This window comes from Diplotaxodon limnothrissa, linkage group LG6 (genome assembly GCF_057381915.1).
Source record: "Diplotaxodon limnothrissa isolate DT_005_m linkage group LG6, D_limnothrissa_male_GT1.1, whole genome shotgun sequence".
NCBI classification, from domain to species: Eukaryota; Metazoa; Chordata; class Actinopteri; order Cichliformes; family Cichlidae; genus Diplotaxodon; species Diplotaxodon limnothrissa.
The window spans coordinates 40418126-40438128 of record NC_140601.1 but is presented as its reverse complement, the minus strand read 5'-3'; the positions used below and the strand labels follow the sequence as shown (position 1 = coordinate 40438128).

Genomic DNA, 20003 nt, shown 5'->3' with positions numbered 1-20003 from the left:
TACACTGATTATTTAAGACCTTGCATGCGAAGAGAAAGATTTTAAGTTCTGGTTTTAACAAGAAGCCAATGAAGAGAAGCTAATATGGGCAAAGTAAGTAATAATAAATAAGATGAAGTAAGCATCTCTGCTTAGACAGCCTCCCCTGTGACTTGAATAAATGATGGCGTGGATGAAAAGTGAATGCATGGAGAAATAAAGCAGAATTAAAAAAAAGGCTTTCTGCAATAAAGAAAAGTCTGATGTGAGCCTTTTTTCCCGTCTGGCCCTCGCTCACTGACTGACTCATGGGCGTGTTACAGGATTCAGTGATTCATCATCAGATGGTGAGAATGAGACAGTGACTGCGTGCCTGATCATTTTTAACCACAAAAATTCATCCTGGGGACTTTACATCAGCTAAACATGCACCGTCCTGTGTCCACAGCATAGTTTAATCAGTCATTTAAAAAGTTTAGAAACTGAACATCGACGAACAGGTCTGCGGCTCTCACCGAGGAGGGACAATCACACACTGGGTTTTTTTTTATTGACTAGTTATTTGTTTAACCACTTAGTATGGAGCTTTGAGACCTTCACGGTGGAATAAGACAAACCAGGAGACAACCCAGCCTCTGGAGAATAATTAACAGAGCCACATTTTAGGACTGAGAAACTCCTCGCTCCAGTTTCGCAGGCCTCAGTTTGCTGACTGAAAGGCTGCACTGGGAGGGGCAGAGGGCTTGGACTGTTGACCCCACTGCTGACCTCCAGTATGCTGGCTACGTGCCGGAAAGCGGCACAAACACCAGTCAACGGGCACATTAGCAGCCCTGTGAGGCTGTACTGCATGTTCAGCTGATCTGTGAACACAAACAGCTGAAGACGTGCGCACACGATGCATTTCGACTTTGCTGGGATTTAATTTTAACTTTAAATACCATAAACAATATGTAGGGTAGTTTTGATTTATTACAGCATTTCAATGAACTACACGTCTGTCTGTGCTATTGATGCGATTCCAGCATCCCAGTTTGGTCCAAAGTTACTTCAGTAATACCTGAAACAAAAAAAAAAAAAAAAAAAAAACAAAACAAAAAAAAAAAAAAAAAATGCTGTTCACTGAAACCAAATCTATATTTTAGAAAAATAGAAACTGAAAAAATATTGTACTAAGAGGTTGAAAAAGTGTTATAGTTTTAGTCTCTGAGGACACTGACATTTTTGAGTGTTGGCTTTGAGACTGTGGCTTTATCAGGACTCTGCCTCCTTTAATAATTCATGTTTTAAACCTGTGACATAAAAGACTGAAAACACAAATCTGTAAAAGCTAAATCTACAGTTGTAACCTATAGATTCAACAAAAAGGAATTTTTGGTCATTTTCTGCACTTATTAATATAACTACATTTATTATAGATCCTTCTGTCTTCCAGGTCTTTATTTTTGCTTCATTTCATTTTTAATAAATCCCATTTTGATTTTGAATACTCCATATGGGCTTAAATTTATAATCATTTACTTTTGACTACTTTTTTCCAGATTGAACATTATCTACCGTATACAGTTGGGGGAGTAGCTCTCATTTAGATCATGTTTGAAATAAATCGGTAGTGTGTAGTTTCAGTAACAAATAAAATACAAAAAAAGGAAAAAAACAAAAAAAAAAAAAGGAAAAAAAACAAACAAACATGAGGCATTTCATTTTTACATTTTTTTTTAATTTATTTATTGGCCACCATTTCACGTTTTCCACATTAATTTGGATATGATGGAATGCTTCGTTAGGATTCCCCCTCCCACACCACCATCGCTGTTCAGCTGACATCACCTCGCTCTACTCAAGCTTCCCCTCCCTGCCCCACACTCACTCACTCGCGCGCACACACACACGCAGGCAAAGTAAGGGTGCTGCGTAGAGCCAAAAGGGATGCAGGAGGTACAGTATGGGTGAGGGGTGGGGCTGTTCCAATTGTTCCCTCCCCGCTTCAGATATCAGACACGTCTCTCAGACCAACCTGACCAGTAAACTTAACCAATCTCTGTTTGCTGTAGTAAACACATGAATCTCTGATTAGGCATGAATGCAGTGCAACCCATCAGAATCCCCCATACTCCCACCCACCAGGTCTGAGAGCGTCCACACAGGCCAACTCTGCCCCAACCGGGCCAAACCGGCAACAGTTGGGCACAATGGTACATTATTTAAAAAAAGAAAAAGATGACAAGTCCTAAATAATAATAAAAAAAAAACAAAACTCAAAGTGAAAGCAATTAAATAAAATACGATTTCCCCAAAAAGTTAACTTTGTTCCTTTCAGAATAGTTAGTAGCCGCGCTGAAACGAGGAGACAGAACCGAAAGATTTGGGAATGAAGAAATGACAGACCCCCCCCCCCCCCGAAAGAAAGAAAATAAATTGGTCTCGGCTACAGATGGGGGGCTCTTTGTGCTACACCATGGGGGTTATTTTAGTGAAAACATCTACAGGATGGCCCCTTTTCCCCTGAGAGATCAGTCCTTACAAAACCGTCACACAAACCTGTGGTCCTATCAGAGGGAGAAGAACACTGGCAGCAGCCCGCCCCCCCCTTACATACAAACATAGGTTACAACGCTCGATTTGCTGATACCCACACTGAACAAATGAACAGCAACGACTCTTTAAAAGGAGGGGGGCGTGTGGAAAAACAAACATTTTGAAAACTTGGATCTCAATGCCATTTTTTTTTTCTTTCTTACATTTGGTTCAAAATATACAAGGCAGACAGCTGATGTGGAGCTTTGCAGACAAGGCATTGAGGTCTCCCACAGGAAATGGTGCACTGTTCCACAGGGTCCCGCCAGGTGGGACAAGACCAGTCTGAGCCAGAGGTTTGGAGGTTGCAGATGTGACGAGCCGGGGAGGGGGTTAAAAAAAAAGAAAAAAAAAAAAAACCCTGCCATGCCAATGATGGACTGACTAGCTGGCGGGCTGTTATCAGGCCAGCTTACTGACTGACTGAGAGGCAGTTAAAGGGGAATAATGAATGTTCACAGGACAGGGAAGGTCCACAAAGAAGTGAAGGTGGTGATGGTGACTGTTTGGGAGGGTTAGGGCGGGACTCTCCTCTCTCTCCGTTTCTGCCGACGTTTACAACTCATCGTGTCCGTCGTCGTCAGTGCCGTCCTCACTATCGGAGTCGTCCTCCACGTCTTCCAAGTCCTGCAGAGCAGAGAACAAGGGTTAGAGATTCAACAAAGTCCAATTTACTCTGTACCACAGATGGTTTATAGCTTAAATATAAACTGTCAACATAAACCACTCAACGACATTAAAGGAACACTTTAATTGAAAAATGCTGATATCTACTGATACAGTCAGAGTTAAAGTAAGACTTTGCTTATTGAGACAACTCAACAAATCCTGCTGCTGCGGCAAACTACCGAAAATAACCCCCGATGTCACCCTGAATCCCTTCATCACTAAACAAGACCTTGAGTCAACACCATCAGACACACAGCTCGCCATTTTGATGACATCTCTGCTTTACAGGGCATTTCTTCTGTCTAGTCTGAGGACAGGTGTGGTGAGGAGAGGTGTGGGATATGTGAAGATGCTAATGGTGACTGCTACGCTGCACGTGCTGCTTTTTTCCTGGAGGCTCAGCTCTCCAGGCGAAGCCCAGTGAACAGCGACAACAGCTGCAGGAGGCATTAAAGGACTGGGCTGCAATTAGACTTGTGTGAAGGGGTGGCGTGGTGGCAACGGTGGAGTGGGAAGGTGTCAGGAGAAAGTCTCCCATGCTAACGTGCACGCCAGAGTGACACAGGGAAGTACGGTAGAGTATCTCTGCATACATCGAGTTTCAGAAACTTCACCAAAGTCTTTATTTTCTTCAAGTATTTGAATCCATAGATGTCGTAATTCTGGCTTTTATCCAGAAAATTTAAACATACATTTTGATCAGCTGCTTACATCTGGGCAAGAAAACAGCTTTGCCTCAAACCTGCACCCAGACATCAGATTATTTGGACATCTACATCCGTGAAAGCTCAAATGCGATACCGGCGAGCATCTAATCAATGAGGTTCAACGGTGACCGCAAGAGTGCCGTCTGTGCACTTCAGAGCACCTCTGTTCAGAGGATCTCACCTCAGGTTCCAGGTCATCGTCATCATCTCCTGCGGGGGCACCGCCTTCTTTGCCGCCACTCTCCAGGAACTTGGTGAAGCCCTCAAGTGTTCTCTCCCCGTTGTAGTCGATCACCTGCAGATGAGACGTCATTTCAGAAAGAAAACCAAGAAAGGAAGAGTCTCCTCTGACTGATGTGCATACTAATCCTCATCCAAAAGACTTATTTCCTTTTGGAAAACACTACAAATAAAATTGGAAATAAAATCTTGTGCACTGAAAACATAAATTTGATATAAATTTGTTCAAAGTTAAAAACTTTTCCATATTTGTTTCTGAGAAATGCACACAAAGCATTTAATTGCAAACACTGAGTAGATTTGCTTATTTTATAATGTCCAAAGCTGCTCTATATGCAGGACAAAAGTAAAGACAGACGGTCAACTTTTGGAAAACCAGCAAATTTAATTTTAGCATTTTAAATCAGACATAATCATGTCTGTCATTGCAGCCACCTCCAGACTCCTCTGCATGCTTCCACTAATCAGTGTCACAGGCTAATCTGCAGACTTATTATGGGGTGACCCTGGTATATAGCACTCGTTTAAGATTCCTGAGAGAAAGTGGCAATAAAGCGCAAGGCAGGTGCAGGCCATCTTAAAGTGAGTGAAGCCATCGAGCAGGAATGCTCCAGAACCGCACACCAACAAAATGCTGCAGAAACTTTCAGGAGTGGGCTCATGTTTCTGCACAAGGTTAACGCTGCTAAATCAGGAGGCAGTAATAGCACTGAGGTGACCCCAATAGCAATGATTTCAGATTCCAAGAACTCAGCAAAGACATAAATAAGATTAGTGTGAGGGTGGAAATGGCTTCTCTCCGGCTCAGTGATCAGACAAGGGAGTTTCAGTCGTAACATGCCAACCGTTATTAAAACTGGTGTGGCGTTCGGGCCAGTGGGAATCATTTTCTAATGTTTATTAAAAAGTATCAGTATTAGTAGTCATTTGTTTTTAACTTGGATTCATCAGCTTTTTTTTTTAACCCAAATGTGAACAAATCCAAATTCAACATTGTTCTGTACTCTGAAACTAATGACCGACAAATAGTCCAGTAGCTGTCCTGACCACAGTTTTACTGAGGTCACAGATCAAGGAAGGCCAGGTTTCATTTCCTTCTCTAAACTCAGAACGTCCACGTCAGCCATCTCCATCTTTTACATACAGTCTGTTAAAGCAGTCAGCACTCACCTTGCGCTCTTCTCCTGCAGGGAAGAACTTCAAAGTGGGGAAACTGTGGACTTTGACAGCCTCAATCTCATTGGCTGTGGAGTCCATTTTGGCTACAATAGTGTCGGCGCTGTCCTTGTACTTCTCTCCCAGCTTCTCCCAGATTGGAGCCAGCTGTTTGCAGTGTCCACACCATGGTGCATCTAAATCACCACAAAGATTATTCAAAGAAAACCAGAATTTTAATGGTGAATATTTTTTGATAAAAACAGCAACAACCATCAGCTCAGGGAAAACAATGTAACTTTTACAAAACTGGTTAAAAAGGACACCCCAGGATGGAGTAAACAGCATCAGCACACTGATGCTTACCAGCTACGGTGGATATAAAGTAGCAGCTGACAAAATCCTTTCTGAAGCCACTGCAGGTTGTGTTTGAGTTGGGTTTGCGTGTCTGCAGCTATGTGCTGGAAGCCTGTCAATAGTGGATTCAATATCTAAGCTAACTTTAGCTAGTGTTGTTCACTGGGAGCAGAAAAGGCCCCGAGGTTACCTCTACCAGCCTGTGGACTGATTTTAAGGCCTTTCATCAAAGAGAGTCAAAGGAGGTTTAATTTTGTTAAAAGGTGTAAACTGCTCAGACACTAGCAGACATGTTTGCACTTATTTGTTTAGCATTTATTTGAAACCTCAAAATGTAATTCTATACTGCAGAAAGAAACTCTTTACTCAATATGCATGGAATGTTTTTCTTTTTATCTCAGTGAGTAAAATTCAGTTTGAAACGCTTTACAGTATAAAGCTAGAAACAAGTAACCACAGAGTGTGCATGCCATGTGCAGCCTCGGCTTCCTGACCTGGCTCTATCCTTTGGCTGGCTAGAAAACGCATCACCTGTCGGGGAATATGGGGCCTTTCCTGATGTTCATACCTCAACATAAACCAGATATGGAAAAAATGCTCCAAAAATAGTGCAAATCTGGACAAGGATCACTAACAAACAATCCTACAGCTAAATTTAACCAGAGCTTTTCAGCATCAAGTGTCTGGTAGCAAATTAATTTGCAGAGAGCGTGCATGAGTGAGCCTCGAGAATGAGCAGGTATCTGGCTTAGCTTGGGCAAAGCAAGACGATTTGAGTTTCAGACAAGGGGCTTTGCCAAAGCTCGCACCCAAGAGAGTGACTGCAAAAATACGCCATCGCCCCAACAGGTGAACACCCCCCCGACCTGCTTGCCCCACTTCTCATTTAAGGATATGGGAGATAAACACGCTGCACCATAAAATAAAAAAGGTTGAAATGCAGAAAGAAAGGAAAGCTCTTACAGAATTCCACAAAGACGTTCTTCGAGGGATTGAAGGCGACCTCCTCAAAGTTTTTGCCGACCAAAACCTTGACAGGGTTTTTGTCCCAGTCTTTAGGGATGTCCTGGCTCATGAGGTGGGGCTGTGAGAAACAGACAATCACTTCTTTAAAAAGCGAACTGTGGTTTGGAGAGAGTATTTAAAGCACATTCCTACAGGCAAGGATCACACAGATACTTTATGGCATTAAGCGGATTAAGGCTGTAATTGCTTGTAAGATTCCAAAAAGATGTTTGCACTCTGGATGTGGTCATGCAATCGCCTTCACTATGTGATTTATGGAGACTATTAAGTCCAAAATTAACATTTCTTGTGGCCAGAATAAAGTCTATGTATAGCGGTGTCCCTCACCTTGAGTTTGCCCTCAGTGAACAGTTTGCAGAACTGAGTGATGCTTTCTGCAGTGATGGCGTCGTTCTCTGGCTTGTACTTGGTCATCTCGTCCTCCAGAGTGATGAGGCGGATGGCAGGGCACTCCTCTTTCTTCAGGCCGAAGAACTCCAAGATTCGCTGGTTGTCGTCAATGTCACTGTCGATGAAGATGAACAGGATCTGGACAGAAGAGAGGGCGGAGTCAGTGAATGATTTTACTCAAAATAGCCCTCCTGATGCGTGCGTCAGGGTGTATACAGGTACAAAGAGCCAAGTTTAAGAAGTGTGATTAAATGTTTGCCAACTTTGGATGTTTACTGGAGAAAAAACAAAAAACACCTTCAAAAAGAAACGTTTTTCACCATCTTTACCAACAACACATGTGTCTGCTTGGCTGAAAATACATTTTCAATAATGCGTTTTCCTTGAGGTCTCCATATAAAAAACACCCAAATAACACGTTCCTTCATTGCAGGTCACTGATGGCTGGCTCCCTTCTGCTGGACACTGAGTGCTGCACCTTATTTTCTAGCATGATGGAGAACACCCACTCTTCCGATTGAGTGATGTGTACCAACTCTCAAAATTGCTTGTCCACGTGATTAGAGATAACCTCTAACAGTTAGGTTGGCTAATATAGCCAGCCACCTATTGACATTTGTAAACACCTATAATGTCCTTTATGGGCAATAACTGCAGACTTTCTGGAAAACCCCGCATCTCAATCCCAAAAGAAAAACCACACTGCTCTCTTGATGGTACAATTTTGCACTTTACAGTGACAGCTTTGCCGTACCTGACCCTTGAATCCCTCTGCGGCCTTCTTAAACTGGTCCATTTTGTCCTGGAAGTCTGAGGCAGCTTTGGGCAGGAACATGAGGATGTGGGACTTGATTTCTCCGCCGAAGATTTTAGGGGCAGTCTGGAGAAAACAGTTTGACACGTGAGGAAAACATCTGGAGTGCGGACAGCATTATGGTGTGAGAAAAAGGGATCTAAATGCTGTGAGCAGCCCCATCGATTACCTGCTCGGTGAACTCAATGACCAGGGGCAGCTGGTTGGCCTTGACAAAGGACTGAAGCGCTTCTTTGGTCAGCTCACCATCGAAGGTATTGCGTCCCTCATCAAACTGCAAAGGAAACATAGAAACATTATAGTTGCAAATATTACCCACCTGTTGTCACATCTAGTCTGCCTGTGAACACCGGACATAGATTTCCCAGACAGAGCACTTTAAAGTCGCCCGGTAACCCCCAGCAGACCGAAGAGACTTTTATCGGTTGTTAAGAATAGCAGTGGTGCAGCTGTGCCAGGCAGCTCTTACTGGCACAATAGCAGAGAGGAAATTTGGCCTGTGGCGTACTGCCAGCCTGAATGGCACTGAAACTTAAGCTCCAAAATCCTCGGTCAAATAAACAAGTGAAAGACTCCCAGCTGTTTATTAAAACAGAGCCCCTGCTTTGGGAGCGTTTGCTTAAGAGCTGCACACATGTCCGCGATGTTTGTGCCAGTATGAAGTTACCAACAGGTTTCAGAGGCCAGAAAATGGCACGAGGAGGACTAAGCACTTGTACATGTGCCAGATCACCCAACACCCTAAGGGCCGAACACTTATGTTGTGAAGTTGCTTCATGCTGCAGCAACAAGGACTGCATGAAATTGTTTTTTTTATTACAGATCACCTCCCAACTATCAAACACAAGGACAGAGCTGCCTGTTATTAATTTATTAAATACACACCGATGTCAGAAATAGGCCAGTAGCTGTCCTGCAGTGCGTGGACACACACATGCGGTGTCACAGTTTAAGGTTAGGTTTGAAAATACAGTTATTGTGTTTGCAAGATTACTTTCCATCTATCAAGATAGATAATGCCGCTTTCCTGTCTCTGCTGACAGCATAAAGCTATGAAAAACTCAACATGCCATTGGTTTAGAAACCTGAAGCTTCAGATAATGTTTCCAACAACATTAAAACTGAAGCGTTCTAGTCAATTAGTAACACTTTGCTCCGAGTGTTCATATTTTTTTAGAGGTGGCTCTAAATACTGACAAACTGGCAGCACTCGCCGGGCAAAATGTTCGACACCAGCCAAATCCCCCCCCTTTATGCCATTTAAAAAAAACAAACAAACAAAAAAAAAAAAACAGTGGTACACTTAAAAATAATCACCCTTGATGCGGTTTAAAGTTTTGGGTGCGATCACTACAATTAACCGGTGTGATTAAGCTGCCTGCTCGACCTCAACTCGATTATTCTGTCATCAAACCGGATCTCTGCACCTTGTTTGTGTTAACATTGTTTGCTGTGCTGCAGCAGTTTAAGTTTATGCTTTACTTCTTCTCTGTTACATTTGGCACTTGTTAGCATGCATCTGTGCACGTGTGTTGTACCATCACAATTTACAGATGCAGCCATCTAACAGAGCTTCCTAGTGTCAGCTGTTTGTCATTTCAGCCACCTTTGGCTCCAAAAAACTAACATGGCAGCAACCACTGCACCAAGGGTTAGTCCAGAAACCAACGCAAGGCATCACAGCAGCTTTTAAATTTGAGTCGAGCTTCCAGGATTTGCTCATAGTTCAGATTTTGCTGTGTGAAAATGTTTCGGTTTCTTGAGTTTCACTGTTGATCATTGCTCAGGGGAAAAACTCATGTAGACACCAAACATCTGAATAAACACGTTCAACAAAGTGACCAAGCAGGAGGTGCTGGCACATTTTACCAAACTGACAACCACTAAAACGATATGAACTACAGTATTTTAGCTTTAGGTACACATTACTGTTTCAGTTTTTTCTAAACTCTAGTTTGTTTTTATTTTAGTGAAAATGTTTTCAAACCCATTTTTTTAAATCAAGTAATCTGCCATTGTTTTTACATGTTCTTTAAATTTGAGCTCTTTTGAATTTATGTAACTGACATGATTTTGAGGTTAACATTGACATCATGTGAACACGCTTGGCCAATAAAACATCCACAGACTTTTCGTAACTGATATTTGCATTGTAATTGATATTGTAAATTTTCAGCGGTTTTCATTTCCGTAGGTTCCTCGTGTTACATGGTTGCCAACGCACCACTTCTGAAAGATCCTCTGGACTTTGACTCAATCTGATGAATCAACAGGCTGAAGATAACAAACTGATCTCTGACCAACTGCACATGAGATGGCTGTAGTTAATGACCTCTTGTGTAAATTATAGTGAGTTTTATTACCTATACAGGCTTATAGGAAGGCATTCAAATTACATGCATTCATCCTCTGCCTTTAGCCAACAGGAGCTGCTTGGAGGACAGACAGTAACCTAACAACATGCACGGCAGTGAGGGCGAGCAAAGTGCACGTCTTAAACGTTCAAGTAGCTCAAACGAGCCAAGTTTAGCACCGGAGAGCGGATACTGTGGGTTCAACAGCATCAAATTACAGAGGTGTGGATCAGAGACACAGCTGTGGCGTCTTCTGCAGCTCCACTGTAAATACTCACACATGGAAGTGCGTTTCACAGGCACAAACAACATATTTACAATGTATTCCGATTACACCTCAGACTGAGTAACAGCTTTAGATGAAATCAGTAAGAGAACTATGTCTTCCTGATGTCCTGTGAACACAGTTTGTCCACATGTTTGTGTACAAACAGACGCAAGAGAATATTTGAGAGTCACCTTCTTGAAGAGGACAACGCTGTCCTTGGACACTTCAAACTTGGAGTAAATGGCATCGCTGGAGGTCTTGGCGAAGGGAATGTCATCTATGGCCTGAGCTGCTTTTTCATAGGCCTGGGCACCAGCAGACTCTGCATCCTAAAAGACAAACAGCAATCCTCTGATTGAAACTTGCAGTAGCTTCAACCTCTGCTTTGATTGCAACACGACAATATATGTATATTTTTAAAGGAAAGGCAGGAATTAGGACTAATCTTCTGCTTTTAGAGATGATACCGTAAACACATTTCAGTTATAGAGATCCGAATCGCACCTTGAAGAATCCGATGACTGCCACCTCATTATCAGCGATCAGAGACTCTGCGTCGGTGACCTCATTCAGGGTGGCGACGGCGGGCCCTGTGCGCTTCTTCAGCCAGTTGACGATGTCATCCGCCTGCCTGCCAGCTGAAACAAAACAGTAATTCAGGCTTTTTAGTTTGGATTTCAATAGAAATAGCTGATCTTGAGTGGGGGGAAAAATGGGTACATGAATATTAATTTGAAAAACATCTATGTGCCTGCCTCTTCTTTGCCCACCTAGTTGAACCCGAGCTACGAGTCAGAGCAGTGCTAAATTTCATTACATTTAGATGAGCTGTTAGAATATTGTTGAAAGCAGTTTTGTAAGAGCCAAACCGTTACCCAAACACAGTCTAACTTTAACCAGCAACAGTCTTAAACAAAATGAAGCCAACACCAGTGCTAAATACCATCAGTTCCTCGACTGGCCATTAAAGGCTCCATTAATTCCCATAAACGTCCAACTTCACAATACACAAAAAAGGCCCGTCAGTAAAGTTTCAGAAATTTACATTTTCATAAATCTTACATGACACAAATTACCTGGGATCTGTGTCTGTGCAGCGCACCTGTACGTTTTTATGAAGGCAGCTTGTCAACAATGAACACTAGCATCAGCTGATTACGTGGCACTCTACCATCTCAACCAAGCATGATTATAAATAAAAAATAATATACCAGCAAACAAAATACCAACTTTACATTGCATGCATGTTTTTGTATTGGGGACATAACCTACAGTCTGTGTATAAAAACACGTGCATATTTTATTTAATTTGTCCTTTTTGGCCTGAATTTGTTTTCGTTACAGCAAACCACTCACGTCATCAAGAGTTTTAAGAAAGGTGCAATTGCATGCTGAACAGGGACAATCACATTTTTAAAGAGTTTATTCTCACAATCACCTCTGTATCCCCAAAAACATTAGTAACACTATGCCTAAAAATTCAGTGCACCAATTAGTTTTAAGTACAAAACTATTTAAAAAGCACCAATGATCAGGCAGACCTTGAAATTTTTTGGGGGCGTGAGATTGAAGTGAATTTGCACAGCACTTCCTGTGGTCACACGTAACACACGGAGGCAACCGACTCACTTTATGGGTGTGAACATTTAAGCGCCTTTGCCAGTTAAAATTTTTGCACTTCTGCAATTTCTGAAACCTAACTGCTCTTTACAACTTCAACTCAGGCTCAGTCGTTTCCCCTTTCATATTCAAGTACCTCAGCAGTTTAATCACCACACAATGATTGAAAAATATAAAACTGTACGCCACATTTGTGAGGCCGTTAAAACATGTTTACTTTCTGCGGGTTTTACTTAAACTGGACTTAAAAGAGGCTGGACCTGTGATGCAACAGCAGTTTCACTATGAAAACGATGAGGCGATTCAGCACGTAGTCTTTATGCAGCACTTTGAGGTTTCAGGCAGTGCGTGGGAGGCGGCTTTTTTTTTTTAAAGTCAGAGTAGTCGTTTCCACAAAAGCACTTCCCAACCTGCTCTCTTCTCCTCCAGCTGAAAACTGAGTCAGGCCAGCAGAGGAGACGTGAAGAAATGCACATACCTCGACCACATCCCAGAGGCAGCGTGAGGGGAACGTGCGGAGCAAGGCCCGCCCACTGCCCGTCTAATGCAGCCGATTGGCTGGCTCATGTTTAGGCTGCTGTGCAGATCATATTACTTAGGAGTCACTCGGGCCCGGCTTCAGCAATTTAATCTAAACCCCTAACCCTGTAATAACATCATTTTTATGACACAATAGTCAGTCACTATGCTCAGACAGAACTTAAGATTGCATCATTTCAGAGGCAAGACCAATTCATCAAAGAGCATTGAAGGAGAAAAGTCACAAAGCAGCAATGCACCATCAGCTCAGTATTTTAGCACCAGCTGAGAAACATGATGAATGATGCTAAAATAAATACTATAAAAGTAGATGTGTAGATGTGATTCTTGCTAAAGCTAAAAAATAAATAAATAAAGTGAAAGTCAACAGTTTCTAAAACTACTACAAGCTACTTTCAGGTGCTCCCTTATTCACAGGAGATCGTCACAGCGGGTAACTCTGCACGTTTGACAGATTTTTACACCGGTGCCCTTCCTGAAGCAACCCCCAGGGGATTGGTGTCTCCTCCCAATACTACAAAGACAAGTATTGTAGATGTGTAACAAAGGATAAACTTCAGATTTCTCATCAGTTATTCCCAAAGTGTGTAGTTCATATAAATTTCATCATGAGGCAGAAATTAAACTAAAGGATGAACGTTTAGGATATCAGTTTGTGTTGTGCTGTTTCTATTATACTGCATGTAAAACAGGTCGGTGGAATGAACCAAATATTCATACCAATTTATCTTCTTCACATTTAATTAAAGTGTTCAATTATATATTTATGTTTTTTCTGGTTGTTGACACTTCAGAAAAACTAAAAACAATTGAAATAATAAATCTCTCCACATGAAACTATGATACGCCCATCTGGTTTAACCACAGGATGATTAAAATTTACTTTAAGAGTCCTGCAGCTTGCCATCCTTTATGAGTCAGCTACTGTTAATTAAAGCTGATGTTTCTGCTTAAATATGAAAAATGATCATGTGATGGATGAATCAGGAAGGACATTGTGTAACTGATAAGACTCGATCAGGAAGCTGACGTGGAAGTTTGTCATCTTTCCATAAGTCCATCCTTCCCCGAGCTGACGGGGACCTATGCAAGTAGTTGACTAGATGACTAAACGTTACTGCACTCACTACACTTAAATTATTCTTGTTTTATAAACAGCATGGATGTAGACTTCTTTCTACGAGGGCTCTGGTGATCCTACTCCAGAAATGTTTTAATCCACCGTTCTGTTTTATATTAGGCCGTTTGCGTATTTTGATTTGGCAGGAATCCTGCTCGTGTGTGTATACGACACCTGTTCACAGCAATGAAACTTCCTAATTATTTAACAAATTTTGGCTTTTATTAGCTTGTTTATGCAACATTTCTACTCTTGTACAAAAGATCTGAGCCTTCCTTGTGTCTGTGTTTTGGTTTGACTTTTAGAAATAATGTTCTTCTGATGTTATCAAGTCTGAAAACAAGGATAGGCTACATTTAGCATGGGGGCCACAAACAAGAATACCTGTAAACCCCCAGAAACAGTCACTTATAACTTAATTGGCTTTGACCTCTGAAAAAGTCCCAATGCTGGAGCTTCTGTTCCTTTATGTTTGTCATCCTGCTAGAACAGAGGCAGTACAGACACTGATAACCAAAGCAGATTCATGACGGTCATCGAGTACAGACTCACTGCTGAAGGAAACGAGATGCTTTCTCGTTTTAATAATCATTTATGCTCGCTGTTATAGTGCGAGTAGCCGCTGCAGTATGCTCCTTAATGACACGTGTCACCCCCAAGGTAATATGTCCCTTGGTATAGTCTGAATCGCTGAACTTTAGTACAGATATAATTTAGAAATGGACACAATCACCTCTGTCTTTAATCCAGCTGCAGTGGCACAAAATGCCAAGTTACAAAGGTCGAGAGGGCCACGACCAGCTGAAACGGCAGCTTGACAGCGTGTGTATGTGAATAACTCCGTGTTAACCGTTTAAATGCTTCCACCCCCTCCCCTCACTCCTATTTTAATTACTTGGAAATCAGCAGCCAGAAACAACTATGGTCCACCCCAATTTTTAAACTAAAACTTATGAATGAAACGCATCCATCCCCACTCACCTGAGTACTCTTTGGGAGATTCCTTGTCTCCACCCTTGAAGAACTTTATGGTGGGGTATCCCCGGACGCCGTACTCTTGGGCGAGTTCTGTTTCCTCTGTGGCGTCCACTTTAGCCAGGCGGATGTCTGAACTCTCTGCCTTCAGCATGCCAGCAGCCTTGGCATACTCTGGAGCCAGGGCCTTGCAGTGACCGCACCATGGGGCATCTGAGGAAACCACACAGAGAAAGGTTTGTATTGCTACCGAGAATGATATCAGATCATAATGGTGGAAAACAAAAATGTGACAAAGAACAAAAGACCACATGAGAATTTGTATTAATCAGCAAATTAAAAAGCTACATTCATCCAAACTATCCATCGGCCATTTCCGCATCACCTTCTGTCCTTGGGGATGATTGATAAGATTTAATTTGTAGTCAGTTCTGATTATAGGTTCAGTTCTTTAGAGAATATTTTACTGACGCCTCAGTGCTTCTGTGATGAAAACTATGTAGAGACTGTAGAAAGTCTATTGAAATAGGACTTGGATGTTCAAAAGCTCGACTGCAATGAGCCTGATGTCTTTTTGCAAAATTGTTGCTGTCAGAAAACGACAGCAGCACTGATGAAAGTGCTCGAGTGCCTGGAGGCATTCGATCCTGATTGATAGGACACTCCAAAGTGGTTCTGAATTTCCATCCCCATTTCATCTCTTGGATCCAGCTTCACAAATTTGTACAATTTGATTTTTGCTCAAGGATGGTGTGTGAGTGGGATTAAAGTATTTGAGTCTCCCTTTGCTTGGCACAATGGGATAATAAAGAGGTTTTCCTAAACAATCAATTCTGTTTATCATCATTTAAACAAAAAAACAAACATGGCCAATATAGTGTCCTGTTATTCTATAGTGAAAATATCTGAATGTTTTAGAGCAACTTAAAGTGAAATTAGCAGCTTTCTTAAAGGATACTTGTACTTTTGATGATTCCCTTAAGGATCCATAATATATCTGTATGTGGATAAGGAGGGTAGGTTGGTGGTTCAATCCCTGACTCCTTCAGTCTGTATATTAAACATCCTTAGACAAGATACAGAAATCAGAGTTAAGACGGTGTGAGAGTGCCTGACTTAGTGTGGCTCATAGTAAAAAATACTTTGAATGCCCAATTAGAAGGCACCATTGAAATATCACTAATTTACCAAAATAAAAAAAAATAATGAAACTGGGAGGTGTGTGTGTGTGTGTGTGTGTGTGTGGGTGGGGGGGGGGGGGGGGGGGGGTTATTGCAAGAGAAAAACCTTTTCCAATATTAAAGTTGCACATTTAAATGTTTCCAGGATTAAAATAATAATAATAACAACTTGAAGACTAAGATCAGATAATCTTAGATTATAAAGACAATTTTGCTGAAGAACAAAACCTTGTGTGTGCCTCTCTCCTCTTGTTTCACGTTCAGTCGCGAAGTGTACTTATACACTTGGAACCGATAAACCTGCTTATCAGAAAGGCCACGTCAACTAATGACCTCATTTTTTAAAACGTATTGACAAAGAACTAAACTTCCTTGTACCACTCGGGTCATTACAAACACACACAGTTGAACTTTTGTGAAGTACACGTCAACCTAGCTCCATGCACGCAGAGATCCCGCCCAGCTGAGGAGGACGTGGGCAAACAAAGCCCTTCATCCCTCCCATCCCGAGAGCCGACTAGTCCAATCAGCTGTCACACACTTTGTGAAGGAGGTCAACAATCAGACAAAAGTGAAGCGGGACGGGCCTGCAAAGCCCAAACTAACCAGTTTAATAAGCCAATTCAATCGGGAAATGAATTATCAGGAGGTGCAAGAAAAGCGAAAGCTACCGCATGAAACCGCAACAGCCGATCGAAACCTATCTTGACCCATTTATCTGCTCTCCACCATCCCAGCTTTCCTGCATTTCACAATTTGGCGACTCAAATTAGGGGGAAATTTTGTATTAATAAAAAAAACCCACCTTATTAAAAAAAACTCGCTATATTTCCCCGATTATAAGATACGCTAAATACTCAGAACTAACACAGACTTCTCTAACTTCAGAGAAGACTCACTGCCTTTTGCTATGTGCACAGCAACTTCCTCAGACACCCCCAAAGGCCCAATTTGAGGCGTGCAAAAAACCCCTTTGTGGCCTTAATAATGCTCTTAAAGCAACAGATGTATCTTAAGTACGGCACTGCACAATTTCTATACAATTCACCAGAGATAAAGCTAATTTAAGGAAATACTATATTCGCACAGATGTTACAAACTGGTTGAGGTTTGCAGAAAATAAATCTGAGGGTCACAGCCAAGTTTTGCCTCCGCGGCAGAGTCCCGTTACACTTCGGTGTTAGCTTGACTACTTTTACCATCACAGCGAGAAAACAGCCCGATGATCAAGGCTCTCTGTTTCATTAAAGGAATAACTACAGCAGCTCTGTAGCTCGGTGAATTACAGTCACGCATGAACGAAAAACCAAACCCAACGTCGGTGAGTTAGCTAACCAGCAGCAACTTATCTCAAGTGTCAAAGTTTAATGCTAACATTATGTCAGGCTTAACTCGGCTAGCTTAGCTCTGCACGAGCTGAGACCGCAGCGGGAGGCTTAGCTTGAGCTGGAGACCTTTTAAAAGCAGTCAGAATCACTTACAGAACTCAACCAGGATGTTGGGGTGAGCCTGGAGAGCCTCGTCGAAGTTACTCTTCTTCAGCACCAGGACATCTTCTTCCTCGGCTATCTCAGCGTTGATGGCCACAGCCAGTGTGCAGAAAATCAGAAACTTCAACATCGTCGCCGTCGAGTTTTCTTCCCTAAAATAGACGAAAGGTTCAGACGAGCTCGGCTACGGCTGTGGTGGAGGAACGGGTGTTAGTTTCAGGTCCGTTTCCCCTCGTTTAAGGTTGGGAGAGTAGCTGGTATTTTGTGTCTACCGCTACTAACGTGGCAGTGCACGCAGAAACCGGAGGGTCAGGCGTAGTGCGCATGCGCCTTTATGAGGCAGAAAGCAGTTCGTGTTGAATTGTGACTGGATCGCAGCGGGCTGCACCTGGAAGTGAAAGAGAGGCGCTCCCTGCACACATCAGTCCGCCGAGAGCAGGAAAACTGGATGGGAAGCTTTTAACTGCCCACACTTTTTAAACAGGGAAACAAACTCAACTATGTAATCATATTTTATAGATTTACTTTATTAGAGCACATTACAGCGCACGAACCACGAGTGCAATATGTGAAATACAGTATAGTGAAACATCGGAATTCACTGAATGCCTTTTCTTTTTTTCGGCTCTTGGCTGTGGGGTGAATATGAGTGTAAACTGATGCAACCAGCTGGGGGTTGGAAACTGGGTATTTGCAAAGAGGACAGAGCAAAGTCTGAATGACTAACGCTTATCTGCCACACTGATTTTTACATTAACACCTCCATTGCAGCCTGGTTTGACAACAGAACTGAACAAATAAACGGAACTTTCTGTACTCACTCTGGATAATCCCCAGAACGCTGTGTCAATAGTTGGTGAAAGGGAAATCTGGTGGGATGGTGCTACAGAAATCTTTGCAATACACATATTTTAAACCAAATAAAACCAAAACTGCTGCGATGGTGAGATACAGGCATACATGAGAACATTACTTGTGAAAATCAGTCATTTGAGAAAATTTTAGTGTATGTTTTACAACCTTCTTTACTAAGAAGTCAGGACACACTGTAAAATGTCAAGAAAAGTGCAATGTGATTATCTGTAAATTATCAAAAGCCCTTTAGTTGATTCAAACCAGATGAAAGACAATGTTTAAAGTGAGAAGTGTTCTTTTTTTCAAAAATCATGCTATTAAAAAAAAAAATCCAACAAAACATTTTAAATATGTTATGAGGCATGTTTACCACTGTGTTGCATCACTGCGTTCAGGAACGGATGGACATCAGTTCCTGGAGATTCGAAGCCAAATGTTTTCACATTTTTCAGGGCATCTTAATTCATATTTATTGCTCTATAGTTGCAAGCATGCAGTTTAAAACCCAGACACTCTCTTTTATTGAATATGTGCAGAATGAAGTTTTGCATTGTCTTCCTGAAAAGGTGTCATCTAGATGAATGCCATTATATGTGGTTGCAAAACCTGTATGTATTGTTCAGCAGATTTAGTGCCACGTGTACTAATGCATCCGCAGTCACAGATACTGGTTGTTGAACTGTGTGCTAGTAACAAGCTGGATAGTTTATCCAGCTTGTTACTATATATATATATATATATATATGTCAGCTCATCTATATATATACTATATATAGATGAGCTGACATGAGCATTAAAAACAACCTACTGTAGAATAAAATATTAATATAATTATTGTGACAAAACAAAACTGGCTCAGAGGGTAAAGCATGCACCATTGAAAAGGGGAAGTAGGTAAAAAATAGAAGAAAAAAAAAGAAAATGACATAAAAATAACAGCCTAAAGATTGTAGAAATTTGTGTTCACTTTTTTTAAGTATTCATTTTGTAGTTTTAAATGAGTATTCCTGAAACACTGCTACGATTTCCACCGCAGAATAAAGTGTGTTTTCAGTGCAGTTCTGGCTGAGGGCCTGAACATCATGGCCAGTTAGAAAAGTTAACAGGGAATCTATACGAAATTGCCACAATAAACTGGTGAAATTGACATTACAAACCTTTTCCTGAAGTTTTTGTAAGTGCTCCCTGTTGGTAGTCAACATTGGAGTTACATGATTTTTGTCTTAGCAGCACAGATGAGTTCACTAGGAGGAAACATCTGCTTCAGACATTCATCTTTATGAGCTCCAAGCAGACATTTTGGGGATTCTTAAAAGAATATAATGGCCAGACTCCTTCAAGCTGACGGTTACTGCAACAGTTAAAACCAATAACCGCTGGTTACAACCAAGATTGCACATCGTGTCAAACCTTGATGGGCTACAGCAGCAGTAGACCACACCAGCTGCCACACATGTCAGCTAGGAACAAGAAACTGAGGCTAAAATTCACATGGGCTCAACAAAATTGCCAGACTGAAAAGACTTTGCTTGATCTGCTGACTTGCGATTTGGATGGTAGGGCCACATTTTTCATGTAAACAACATGAACGGAGGGATCCATTCTGCCTTGTATCAATAGTTAGGGCTGAGTATTATTTAAACTCAACAGCGTCCCTGAGTATTGTTGCTCACCATGTCCATCGCT

The 20003-nt window shown here is 41.8% G+C and overlaps 1 protein-coding gene across 1 annotated transcript; it reads right to left on the bottom strand.

Annotated features, from left to right (window-relative positions):
- Positions 1-1696: 1696 nt before the first annotated feature.
- On the bottom strand, positions 1697-17873 carry p4hb (prolyl 4-hydroxylase, beta polypeptide). Its single transcript, XM_085355200.1, has 11 exons — positions 17454-17873; positions 14798-15004; positions 11041-11174; positions 10728-10865; positions 8084-8188; positions 7855-7980; positions 7038-7238; positions 6648-6768; positions 5343-5524; positions 4114-4227; positions 1697-3183 (listed from the first exon to the last, which is right to left on the bottom strand). Exons 1-11 carry the CDS (start codon positions 17590-17592, stop codon positions 3112-3114), a joined length of 1539 nt encoding a protein of 512 aa, XP_085211326.1. The 5' UTR covers positions 17593-17873; the 3' UTR covers positions 1697-3111.
- Between the last annotated feature and the right edge of the window lie 2130 nt (positions 17874-20003).

Excerpts from the sequence above, each read along its gene's own strand:
- p4hb (XM_085355200.1), bottom strand. The coding sequence starts at position 17,592 with ATGTTGAAGTTTCTGATTTTCTGCACACTGGCTGTGGCCATCAACGCT. Across the intron at positions 11,175-14,797 it reads ATCTCCCAAAGAGTACTCAG|CTGGCAGGCAGGCGGATGAC; the intron begins GTGAGTGGGGAT and ends GTTTTGTTTCAG. Across the intron at positions 7,239-7,854 it reads CAGAGGGATTCAAGGGTCAG|ATCCTGTTCATCTTCATCGA; the intron begins GTACGGCAAAGC and ends TCTTCTGTCCAG.